The sequence below is a fragment of the Eucalyptus grandis genome, chromosome 8, assembly GCF_016545825.1.
Source record: "Eucalyptus grandis isolate ANBG69807.140 chromosome 8, ASM1654582v1, whole genome shotgun sequence".
NCBI lineage: Eukaryota > Viridiplantae > Streptophyta > Magnoliopsida > Myrtales > Myrtaceae > Eucalyptus > Eucalyptus grandis.
Window position 1 is genome coordinate 52,790,256 of NC_052619.1, and position 13,489 is coordinate 52,803,744.

Sequence of the window (13,489 nt, forward strand, 5' to 3'; positions counted from 1 at the left end):
AAAAATAATTTTCAGAAAAATATTTTCCGTATTTTCCGATGTTCATTTCACGGAAAATGAACTAATTGTGAAAAACATTTTCCATCAAGGAAAAAAAGTCTTCTATAAAAAGGAGAAAATGTTTTCCACTTTTAAAATTGAGGAAAACATTTTCCTTGCTCACTCTCTTGTCTCATACCCTGCTAATCTCCTTCTATCTTGTTTTCCTTTTTAATAATCCAAATTTTAAATTATTTTTATTTTTGTTTTTCTTCTTTTTTTCTCCTTTTCTTTTCTTTCTTCCTTTTATTTTTTGCACCTTCTTCTTTGGCTGGTCACCGGCCAACATGACTACAACCGGCGATCGGCTACGGGCGAGCCTTGAGCTCGCTGGCCTTAAGTGAGATCAAGGCTCGTCGCCGTCGGCCTTGGGCCTCACCTGGCTCATCAATCTCTGGCGAGCGGTGAGCTCAAGGCTCGCTGACCTCTAGTGAGCTCGAGCTTCCTACTCACCGTTTGGCGGGCGGCGGCGAGCGCGAGCCTGCGGCAAGCGGCGAGTTAGAGGCTGGGAGCTCGAGCTCGCCGGTTGCTAAATCGGCAAGCTAGCGAGGAGTTCAAGCCGGCAAGCTCCACCTCGCCGCCATCGGCCGTTGCCATGGCCAGCGATCGGCCAAAGAAGAAGAAGAAGAAGAAGATAAAAATAAGGAAAAGAAAAGAGAAATAAAAAATAATTAAAACATCAATTTGTTTAAAAAAATAAAAAAATCGATCTTGTTAAAAAAATTAAAAATCAATTTTAAAAAATAAAATGAAAATAAAATTCTTGAAAAAAAGATGCATAAAGAAAAGTTTTTTTTTTTTTACCGTACAACAAAAAACATTTTCCACGTCATTTTCAAATTTTACACGAACACTAGAAAATAATGACATTTTCCTGAAAAATGACTTTCCAAAAAATATTTTCCAAAAATACTATATTTTCTGTGAAATGAACGAACCCTTAATTCGAATCATTTTACTGTTTCCACTGCTCCATGGCTTATTGCAGCATCATTATTTGGGCTGCCCTTTCCAGTGATCTATCTTGTGCTTATTGGACTCCTCTAGAAGAAATCTTTGAACGGAATAGCAGAAACAATGATGGTAGCATATAAATATTTCACTTTCAAAGTGAATGAGTGGTGCATGAGCCTGATCCAAAAAGGAGTGATCTATAAATCTGTTTTGTGCTTATAAAATTTGACTTAAGTCGAATGAGGTGTTGATGTGTTTATGTTACCAATAAAAGAAGAGGTTTGATGACTGGTTTCTATAAAATTGATTAATTTACTCTTCATAATTTTCTCTCGAGTTTCTCTTACTATTTAACTTCCACCTTTTTGTTTTGTGTAAACTTTTCTGTGCTTTTATAAACATTTGACTACGAACATAAATCTGTGAGAGCCACCAAACATCGCACATGCCACGCATCGGGGTTCTTATATTATATTGTCTGCGTGAACTAATTGTGATTTAAGGAAAAAAAAATCTTTCACATTCTTTGATAATTTGAAAATGACATTTTGTGACTTTTGGTGTGTGAGGCTACAAACTCTTTTTACTTCAAACATAGCCAATGAAAAACTCCATCGACTTTTGCTCTCAAAGATTATGGACCTTTTTACTCGTTTAAATATTTTACATGCAAAGTATTCAATCCCAATGATTGTACAACTCATATAAACCTGGATTACTCTGATATCTTCCCAACATTCCCACAGCAAAAGCGATGTCAGGTCGAGTGCAAGCCTGAGCATACATCAAGCTTCCAACAGCAGAAGCATATGGAATGTTGTACATTTGTTCCATTTTTAGATCGTTCTTCGGACATTGGTTCAAATTGAACATGTCACCCTTCACAATGGGTGTTATACTTGGTGAACAATCTTTTATCCGAAATCTCTCTAGAACCTTATTGATGTAGGTTTCTTGAGATAGTCCTAAAATTCCTCGAGGTCTATCTCTATAGATCTTAATGCCAATAACATAATATGTCTCACCCATATCCTTCATGTCAAAACTCTTAGAGAGGAATTGTTTCACCTCATGTAGCAATCCCTTATCATTGGTTGCAAGTAATATATCATCCACATACAGTACAAGGAAACAAATTTTACTCCCACTAACATTTTGGTATATACATTGATCCATGACATTCTCTATAAAACCAAATGAAGAGATAACATCATGAAACCTTAAGTACAATTGGCGGGATGCTTGTTTCAAACCATATATAGATTTCTTAAGCTTGCACACCAAATGCTCACATTTACTAGAGGAGAATCCTTCAGGTTGTTTCATGTAAACCTCCTCCTCTAGTTCTCTATTGAGGAACGCCGTTTTTACATCCATCTGATGTAATTCCATATCAAAATGGGCAACCAAAGTCAAAACAATACGAAGAGAATCTTTCTTAGATATAGGAGAAAAAGTCTCCGTGTAATCGATTCCTTCCTTTTGAGTGAATCCTTTGGCAACAAGTCTAGTTTTATATCTTTCAATGTTACCCAATGAATCCTTCTTAGTTTTGAAGACCCATTTACAACCAATGGCCTTCGCACCATCAGGTAACTGAACCAAATCCTAGACTTTGTTAGATGCCATATAACTCATCTCTTCCTTCATGGCATTGTACCACAAATTGGATTTATCACTATCCATGGCTTGTGAAAACGTTTCAGGATCATTCTCAGCTCCAATATTGTAGTCAGACTCTTGTAAATACACAATATAATCACTAGGAATAGCCGATTTCTTTATTCTAGAAGATCTTCTCAATGTTGCATCAACATTCTCTTGAGGAGCGTGTTGCTCAACTGGTTGTTCAACAGTTTCTGTAATTGCTGAACAACTGGATCTACTAGATCAATATCAGCAGGTTGTGGAACTTCAACGATTGGTTGTTCAATAGTCGGTTGAACTGAAGGGGCATTAAGAGCAACAACCAATCTTAAACTTGAGATGGAAAGTTGAGTGTCTAAATGATCTTCCTTAGGAACAAGATCCCTCAGTCGATCGCTCTCACTGATCAAGTCATTTTCAAGAAATTTAGCATTTCTTGATTCCACAATCCTAGTGGTATGAGATGGACAATAAAACCTATATCCCTTAGACCTTTCGGCATATCTAATGAAATACCCACTTATGGTCCTTGGGTCCAACTTCTTTTCTTGTGGATTATAAATTCTCATTTTAGACGGGCATCCCCAAATGCGCACATGATGTAAACTCGGTTTCCAACCCTTAAATAACTCAAAATGTGTCTTTGGGACAACCTTGGTCGGAACTCGGTTTAATATGTACACTGCCGTCTTAAGTGCTTCAGTCCATAAGAATTTAAGAAGTTTGGAGCTGCTAAGCATACTACGCACCATGTCTAATAATGTCCGATTTCTTCTTTCCGCTACGCCATTTTGGTCCAGAGAACCAGGCATAGTATATTGGGCAACTATCCCATGCTCTTGAAGAAATCTTGCAAATGGACCAGGTGCTTGTCCATCTTTAGTGTATCTACCATAAAATTCTCCATCTCTATATGATCTCACGATCTTAATTTGCTTATTGCATTGTTTCTCTACTTCTGCCTTAAATACCTTAAAGGCATCTAATGCTTCATATTTATTATGAATCAAGTAGAGATACATATAACGTGAATAATCATCTATAAATGAGATGAAGTATTTCTGACCACATGAGTCTATATCCGGACTATAAATATCTGTGTATATGATTTCTAATATTTTTGTACTCCTCTTGGCACCTTTCTTTGTTTTGTTAGTCTGCTTTCCCTTTATGCAGTCCACACAAGTATCACAATCAGTAAAATCTAAAGTACCTAGTACTCCATCATTTACTAATCGCTTAATTCTTTCTATGGAGATATGTCCCAATCTCCGGTGCCACAACATAAAGGAATGTTCTTTCACAACACATCGTTTCATATCAGCTTTATTATGAACATGCATCGCATCATAATAGGCATTGTCTTGTAAATTAATTCGAAAAAGACCATCAGAAAAAGTACCACTCCCGACAATTTCAGATTTAAATGATAAATATAAGTTTGAATTTGAGAAGTTAAAAGAGTATCCCAAAGGTACAAATCTTGAAACTAAAATTAAGTTTCTAGAAAAACTAGGAACATAAAATGTCTTTTCCAAATCTAAAACAAAACCACTATTGAGAACTAGTCTATATGTCCTAATAGCTTCCACATGTGAACGCATCTTGTTTCCTGAATAGATGCTTTGTTCACTTCTCACTGGCTTCCTGTGGTTTTGAAAACCCTGCAAGGAATTCGAAATATGGATTGTTGATCTAGAATCAATCCACCAAGTGTTGTGACTTACATCAGTCATATTAGATTCATAACAAACACAAGAGATTGGATTACCTTTCTTCTCAAGCTAAGCCTTAAATTTGACACAATCCTTCCTTATATACCCCTTCTGTCTACAGAAAAAACACTTGGATTCTTTCTTAATGTCAGCTTGGGGAGGTATTTTACATTTTCTCTTATGCTTGCCATAGCCCTTATTCTTTCTTTGTGTTGCCAAATGAGCACTTTCTCCCAATTCCATAATCAGTCTTTCTTCCTCTTGAATACACATGGTCATGAGTTCATTAATTGACCATTTATTCTTATGTGTGTTATAAGAGATCTTGAAAGGTGTATACTATTGTGGGAGAGTGTTCAGAGTATAATACACAAGGAAGGATTCATATATCTCAACCTCAAGATTCTTAAGCTGAGCTGCAATGTTCCTCATTTGCATGATGTGCTCACGCACACCTCTAACACTAGTGAGCTTCAATGATGAAAACTTCATAATTAGGGTCATGGCATGCGCATTCTCAGAACTTTCAAACTGCGCATCTATGGCCTCCAATAAAGCCTTAGCATTGCTATGTTGAGAAACTGAACCACGAATACTAGGAGATATCTTAGCTCTTATAAACATGGCACAAACGCGGTTGGACCGCTCTCATTGGTTATAAAGAGCTATCTTAGCTGGAGTGATCAAATCAGTAGGAGCAGGTGGTTCGTCTTTTCTTATAGCATAGTCAATGTCCATCCACCCTAATTGAAGAAGAACTGACTCCTTCTAAACTTTATAGTTCTCACCATTCAGTATAGGAATATCAAACTTAAATTCAGAGAAATTCATAGGTTGCGAAACTGCATATCAAATAATCATACTTATGTCACAAAATTTGAGGCAAATATAAATAAATCATATTTTACCAATGTAAATATGTCACAATATGAATCACATAACATAAAAACTACATGTGGGCTAAGTTTTTAATTTAAATAGATTCATAATTACTTCATGAAGAAACTACCATATTATATGCCTTTTTTTAATCCTGTGGGTAAATTAAGAAAAATAATATGATATTTCATCCTAATTAATCATATTAATATAATGAAAATTCCTGTGAGATAAAATTCATCATATTAATATAATTAATTACAATCAATGTCCATTTCTAAATATGATCCGGTGGCTTTTAATATATAATTTAATTAATTAAAGATGCTGTGGCCACTCCTAATTAATTAAATATATGGACCATTGGACATTTAATTTCATGCACAAAATATTCATGAAATACATGAAATGACAAAAATAGTAAATAAAATCATTGAAGGGCAGAACAGTAAATAAATTGGCCAAGGGCATGATTGCAAAAATTTTAAAAATTTTGGGGCAAAAGTGTTAAAAAAGGAGCTGCGCAGAGGAGACGTCGGGCGCGTGCCTGGCACGTGCCCGTTCCGCGGGAAGCGTGTGGTCCACACGCACGCGGTTCATCGCGCGGGCGCATGCCCCGCAAACGCGCCGTTCGGCATGCGGCGCGCGTGCAACGCAGTGCTGGCTAATGCCGCGCGCATGGATCCCACGTGCGCAGTGGTTGAGCGCGCGTGAGAGCGCGTGGCGCGTGGATTCCACGCGCCTACAACCGCAGCATGCGCGTGGGCTCCACGCCCCTTCTTCCTCACGCAAACAAAAGCCTTTTCGCGGTTTTTCGCCATTTTCAGCCGCGATTTCACCATGGTTTCTTTTCCGGCAGCCCATCCCAGACAGAAATAAATAATGGGTTTTGAAGAGCATGCCGGTACGATCACATGGGTCTAAGTTTCGGTGAAAATGAGCAAAAATTGGCCCCAAAATCAGACGAAAATTTCCCAAAACACAATTCTTTCAACCACCGCGACTTCCGCCGCCCGATTAGCCTCCGGCGAACACCGATATGCCAAAATAACTCATGACTAATATTCCTCATGGCGGTGCGACCGTGCGAGTCCGAAAATAAAGGGGTGGGTCGTCGGAATTTGGGAGTTTCTCTATTGGCTTCAAAACTCCGAATTACTGTTCATGTTAAAAAAAGCCCAAAAGCACACCGAAAAATCACAAAAAAATACAACAAAGCAAGGCAGAGGCTTTTAACCTGGCTCTAATACCAAATGTTAGATAAAATAATTCATATGCGGAAGCCAGGATCAATTGAAGACAAATCTCCAGCCATTGTTCTTGTTCGCGTTCGTTAGAAAAACCTGAAATCAAAGAAAAATTAGGGACACTTTACTATCCAATTCACTCTCGTACGATAGTGTATTCTAAATGAGAGAGTTTGAGTTAGACCTTGTCATCACCCTTCAAAATTGAACATACGTTCCTATTTATACCATTTTCCATCAAAACGGTAACCAATGGGCGGTTGTCACGAAAGGATGCGAAGTGTGGAAAATTGCATTCGTCGAATAATCGCAACTTTAAGAGAAAATGTGGGTCTAAAAAATGTGGGATCACAAAAAATAAATAACAGTTCAGTTATGTCCTTAACATCAGCCGCAGTTCCTGTATCCTGGCTCGCCGCATTATTGATTTCTTGTTGCACGAGTAATGCCGCACCACTACCAATTGCTCCCATCTGAGGAACGTTCTGTTCCACTTGTTTGTTCTTCTCGGGATTGGCGCTCGAAACTCCTGCTTTTGGGAAAAAGAAACGTCAATCGAAAGGAATTGGACGGGGGTATTGATTCTCTCTGCCGTTGTGCATCGATTGAAACGAAGTTTCGGCTTTTGTCTTCTTTGCCCGTTGCGGTTTTGACATGCTGAAGCGGGTTGTATCGATGGTTGATAAAACGACAGATCGTTTCTTATTATCGGTGGGGTTTTCCTTCCTCTCTTTTTTTCCCCAACCCAACCTTAGTTCAATGAAAAAATACTTTATAATTAACATATGCATGCATCCAAGAAAAATTCAATAATGAAAAGACCGAATTAGTCCCACTCTAAAACTTGTTTCAATCTCTTTCTCCATGTTTGAGCAGTTTAATTTTCAGTTGGTTTCGAGTGCTTTTGATGGGTAAGAATTTAGGACTTGTGGATTGACATTTTTTGAGTGAACATGACTTTTTTTTTTTATAAAGAGGAATACAAGTCTAATCGATGTGAAAATGCAAAAAGTGAAATATGTTTTTGATGTTTTTCAATATTAATAAGCTTCGTAAACCAAAATTCATATGATCATCAAACATGAAATTATTTATACTTAATCAAGTTAAAAATTGAACTTAGCCAATTTTTCAAATTCACATATAAATCCTTTTCTAAACCACTAAATCAAAATGGACCAAGAGTAAATATATCAGAAAGCAAAATATCATAAAATGATGAATTTTAATAATGTTAGCAAATTAATAATCAAAATATTACTAATTAATCCCCCAAATGCTTTACTTCACCGAATGGAATTTAAATTTCTCTCGACTTGCCATAATTTTTTTTTTTTCCATAGGCTAAATAATAAGCATCTCCAGACATATATCCTCTCTACATATATTACCTTATCTTTCTTCCATTTCGAAAGTTTTATTGATTGTTCCACACCGTAAGTGGCCATGGACGCCGCCACAGGAGAACATCACCGTATTCCCTTCTTCCTCCTCGTCGGAGCCGAGCACGCCGCCGCCGCGAGAGCTCGTAGCCTCCGGTTCATGTCGGCTCGGCTGGATTCCTCCCCCCGGATGACCACCGAGTCGCGGAATGCGCTCGGATTCGTGCGCAAGCATGTCGAGATCGCAGCTCCTCCTCCTCCTCCGCTGCTCCGTCCCTCGGTTTTCGGAGGTAGCGTGCTTGTTGTCGTCTGTTAGGCTTTTCTTTTTTCGCTACTGAGGAATCTCGACGGGGATTGTAGATGCCAGACTGATGGGTTCTTTGTCAGTGGGGGGCCTTCTTTAGGTCGAGTTTGATGTCTAGATATGGGGCGGCGGGTGGAGAATTTGATGATTGATGAGCAAGTCTGGATAACTTATTCGAGGGATGTGGACCTGGTGGAGCAGTCGAGTTGAAGTGGAGGGATGATTAAGCTGCCGGGATCGTGCTTGTAGATTGAGACGCCGTATTATTTATTGTGTTCATCGTGTTTGCTTCGTATATTTGATATTGGAGACATGATTCTGTAATAGAATGAATCGCGTCGAATTGTTTCTTCTAGTCTAGCGCTTCATGTTCTTCAATGTCGGTTCTGGGTTGAATTAGTTTGTTGATACAAAACGGAGCTGCATTTCTCTTGGCAGTATGAGGTTTTGATGTGATTGTCGTTGGAATTCACAGGGCCAGTTCGTGGCAATAGATTGCCCTGCTTCCCTTGTTCGATCATTTCTAGTTTACTGTATTCTTCTGAAGCAAGTGCTGAAATGGAGGATGTCACGCCCCGATCCTCGGGCACGCACACATCCTTCTCACTTGGTCGATTTTATAATGCGATATCCCAGGACAAAGTATCGCCGACCCTTTCTTTCTTTAAGCACATGCGGAAGTAGTTAAAATCCCCAGACAATAAAACGATGGGATAGAAAAGTAAGGCCATATTTTTCATATTGAAATTTATAACCAAACTTTTATATAAAACACAAACCCCTCCATAACTATTCACATCAAAACAGAGATCTCAAAAGAAGACGAAAACTTAGATGAACTAGGCCGTACTCAAGGCCCCTCTCGAATGTCTCCTTCTTCCAAAAATCATTTTCTTCATATCTCACCTCCGAGTTCTCCTTCTCGGATTCCTCCTCCTTAGCTCTTCGGCGGGGTCCCGAAATGGTTTTCCCCAACTGATGAGACTACGTCTCGGCGAGTTCTACCCCACTAAGCCCGATTAGTAAACCATTATACTAAAGGCTGCCTAAACACGCACAGGGTAGAGGACTTACCTTGGCCTCTGATCCCACCTGCAAGTCAGTACAATCCACAATAAGTACCCAAGTAATCATATCACAGATCGAAGCATCGATCAAATCGACCTAGTCGATTACAAGCCAACAAGACCACTCACGGTCATTTCCATTCAATCAAGCAATTCACAACCTCAGATCAAAACAATGATCAATCGACCTAGTCGATTACATGTCAACGAAGACCATTCCCCGGCCAATTCAGTTCAATCAATCAATCCATGACAAACGGATCAAATCATATCAATGATTCCATCTATACTCGATAATCAATCTCAACATTCCAGTTCAACATTCCCACTCAAATATAGGCTCAAGGCGCTAGAGGTGACCCCAACACAAAGTCTCGCCATTGTGCGGTACTTAGTCCTTGACCACAAATAACAATAGTATAAGGCGCTAGAGGTAGCTCACACGAAATCTCGCTATCGTGTAGTACTTAGTCCTTAACTACAAATGACAATAGCATAAGGCGCTAGAGGTGACTCACACGAGATCTCCCATCGTGTAGCACTTAGTCCTTTACTATAAAATGCAATAGGGTAAGGCGCTAGAGGTGACTCACACGAGATCTTCCATCGTGTAGCACTTAGTCCTCCACTATGCATAACAATGTAGCAAGGCGCTAGAGGTAATTCCCATGCGACTCAGGTCGCCATGTAATACTTAGTCCTTAACTACAATAAGCAATGGTATAAGGCGCTAGAGGTAACTTACACAAAGTCTTCTACTTGTGTAGTACTTAGTCCTTTACCTGCTCATGATCCATTGGTTACCCTCAACACAACACACATCACATCAACTTCCAATACTCATCTTGCTTCAACCATAAGCCAAGACACGATTAATCCATCACGGCCCAATGACATTGTGCCTCGCACTTAACTTTCTCAATTAAAGTAATGTCTTGGCCTCATTTCTTCGTATTAAAATTATCCAATAAAATATCGCGCGTGGGCACACGGCTGGCCTTAGCCAAAATCTAATATTTTCATTTTCATAACTCCCACATTTTCCATAGTCCGCTCAAATAGTTTTGGCATTATCAACCGATGCCCGGTTATTTTTCAATTAATAACCAATGATTTTCCAATGAAAGAATAATTCCAATCCTTCGCAAATAATTCAATTCAACACAAAATAAAGCTCCATTAAATAAACGAACTTCACCACGACGATCGTCACGAAATTTCGATCGTCGGCCACCTCAATCTTAATTTCCGAAAAATAAATAAATAATTAATTAATTTCGAAAATTAATAATTAATTTCAATAAATCCAATTTAGCTCAAATTAAAGCCCAATTAAATAAACGGGCTGTACCACGATCATCAGCATAAAAATTCGGCCACTAGCCATCCAAGTTGAATTTCCGGAAAATAATTAATTAATTAATTTATTTCGAAAAATAATATTTAAATACAAGAAATTCAATTTAGCTTAAAATAAAGCCCGATTAAATAAACGGACTTCACCACAGTCATCAGCATAATATTCCGGTTCCGGACCATCTCCTTGAATTTTCGGAAAATAAATAATTATTTAATTTAATTCCGAAAATTAATATTTAAATGCCCAAAAATCTCACTTAGGCTCGAATCGCCAAATTGAAGCCCGATTAGGGGTCAGAAAATTCCCGAGATGCTTCCAATAATTAGTAGACCACGTCTACTTGCTAATTGCGCAATCAATTTATTTAAATTGCATCACAATTGACTAATAATTGCTAATTTATTCTAATCTAACAACCTAAACATAATTAATTAAAACTAAACAACCAATAAGCATAATTAGCCAACTAATCCAGGATTAGTGAGATTACTCACCAAATCGCGCGCAAATCGGATCAATCCGACGGCGGCGGCGCGAGGAACGATTCTTCCCAAAGCGACTCGCGGATCCGGGGCCCGGAAACGGCCCAAAAGCGGGCCCGAAGTCGCTGAATACCCACTTCGTGGGTTTCTGCCCTAGGCTGTCCGAAGCCGATCCGGCGGCCCAAACGGCGAGGGGAGGCCGGCGGAGGAAGAGGGGGGCGCGGGGGAAGGTCCGACGGAGCTCGGCGGTGGCCGGAGGTGGCCGGACGGAGGCTGGACCGAGCTGGGTCGAGCGGGGAGACGCTGCAGCGAGCGACGGACAGCGGGACGGCGGGACGACGGCGAACGGCGGGCGCGGCGCGGGTGCGGGCGGCGGTGCGGTAGTGGGACGAGCGGCGAGCGGGCGGCTGCTGTCTTCGTCCGTCTCTGGTTTCCGCGAAGAAGAAAGAAGAACAGAGGGGTTCGGTCGCGTGGGGAAGAAAGAAGAAAGAGGAGAGAGAAGAGAGAGATAAGCATTGACTAGTCAAAGGAAGAAGAGAAAGCAAAGAAGGAAACGGCAAGGGGGAAAAGAAAGAGAGAGAGTCGGCGGGGAAGAGGGATTCGCACGAGGGGGAGGGAGAGAGAGAGAAAAGAAAGAAAAGAAAGAGAGGGAGAGAGAGGAAAAAGAAAAGGAAATACATAATTCCTTTATGCAAATTTTCATTTTCTCTTTTCCTTTCTATTTTATTTTGGGCTTCAATTTTTCTTCCGATAATTTCTTTATTGAAATTTGGACTCGTCAATAAATTGACGACGATGAAACAGATCACAAAAATGAATTGTGGCACGCTCGAATATTCGATTCCCGAAATCGAACTCAATTTCTGGTTATAATCGATCGACGCGATTTTAGTCCAATCCAACCAATTAGGTAGCTTTTAGGGATTTTACCGCGGATATATCCCTTAATGGCTTCACCTAATAGGTTAATTAACTCGTGAGTGATCGGCTCGAGAAAAAAGGACTATAGACGCGGACGAAATGCCCATTTCACTTTATCGAAACGGCCGAATTTCGGGATGTCAGAGGAACCCATGGGTTTTTTTCTTTCTTTTTCCCATCTAATGTGTGTCTTGACACATCATGTAGTTCTTTCTCCAATATTTGGTTCTTGTAATATTATGCAGAGACCGTGAAGGAGATGTATGATAAAATTCTGGAGTCCGTTAATACGAAAGGAGCAATGGCTCCAAATGCATGGACATGGTCAATGATTGAAAATTGCAAGAACAGAGAGGATATTAGAGCTTCTCTTTGATGTCTTGCAGAACCTACGCAGATTTGTCAATTGACTTCTTGTTCCATTTGAGAAGTAAAGTTTTAATTTGTGACTAGTTGATAAATCAATCTGTTTCTTTCTTTCATTGCAGAGATTGTCAAATCTTTGAATTCATGACTGCAACCTTTGTCAGGAAGTCACAAAAGCATGTGTGCGTGCAAGGGCTCTCGATTTTGGTGAGTTTTATCTACACAAGTTGTGTGCCAAGTTCAAAAAATTAATATCTTGCTAATATATTTACCTGGTTCTTCTTCTGCGTTCGATTGTTGCTACTTACCCTATTATTAGCACAATCATTTTGTTGTATGTTGTTTGTTCTCAAATAATCTTTTTACCTCAAGCCTGTCATGCTTGGAGAACATATTCAGCTGCTTATGAAAGTTTTTGAACACCCTGCTGGTACTGTTAGCTAGTTATGCTTTTGTGTTTTTCCCCCCCTTGATGCGTCAATTATGTAAACCAGAATTTTGTCGTACACGGATGCTACATGTGTATTAAGCATGGGTATGGAATATTCAAGAAATAGTTTTTCATGTTTGAATGTGTAAAGGCACATTCGATTTAAAGTACATAGAACATTCTTAAATGTGTACTAACTTTTCTTGTGTGAGTAACATGTTAACCTGCTTGACATGCTTCAATGTGTTTTAAGTGGTTAAAAGGGTCAATTTATTTTACATGTACAAACTTGTTAACTCGTTGATGACTCGGACAATTTTAAGCTCAATCCAACTTAATATGTGTCAAATGCTTATTCTGTAAATAGGTCTTTTTGCACATTGCTGGCTCTGTAAGACTGATTTCTTGAATGACACCTCCACTTCAAGTTATTGAATTCATTATTGAAGCTTAGCAAAGAGCATTTGCTTTTTGCAGACGTGTTTTTATGAACATTAAGCTTCGGTAGTTATCAGTTCGAGCTGTTTCTAGTAATTAAGCTCTTCATAATTTTCAAGAAAAATAAATCAAATCAAACTGCAGTTCCATGGTGTAACTCATTTTAGGAGATTGCAGCAATTAATTGTCACTGGGAGTACATGATTTAATCAGAACCTACATCTGTAAATCCTTATTTAGGCTAAGAAATTAAATTGC

The 13,489-nt window shown here is 39.2% G+C and overlaps 2 protein-coding genes across 4 annotated transcripts in view; both read left to right on the top strand.

Moving 5' to 3' along the window:
• Window positions 1-13,489, top strand: part of LOC104415021 — a 46,445-nt gene that overhangs the window by 30,630 nt on the left and 2,326 nt on the right. The gene's annotated exons all lie outside the window — the stretch shown is intronic.
• Window positions 7,894-13,489, top strand: part of LOC104415025 — a 49,131-nt gene continuing 43,535 nt past the window's right edge. For all 3 annotated transcript variants that reach the window (XR_005545852.1, XR_005545851.1, XM_039300725.1), the window contains exon 1: window positions 7,894-8,153. Coding sequence is in view for 1 of the 3 variants with exons in the window: in XM_039300725.1 (XP_039156659.1) it covers window positions 7,928-8,153 (226 nt within the window). In the remaining 2 variants the exon portion in view is untranslated. The remainder of the gene's footprint in view (window positions 8,154-13,489) is intronic.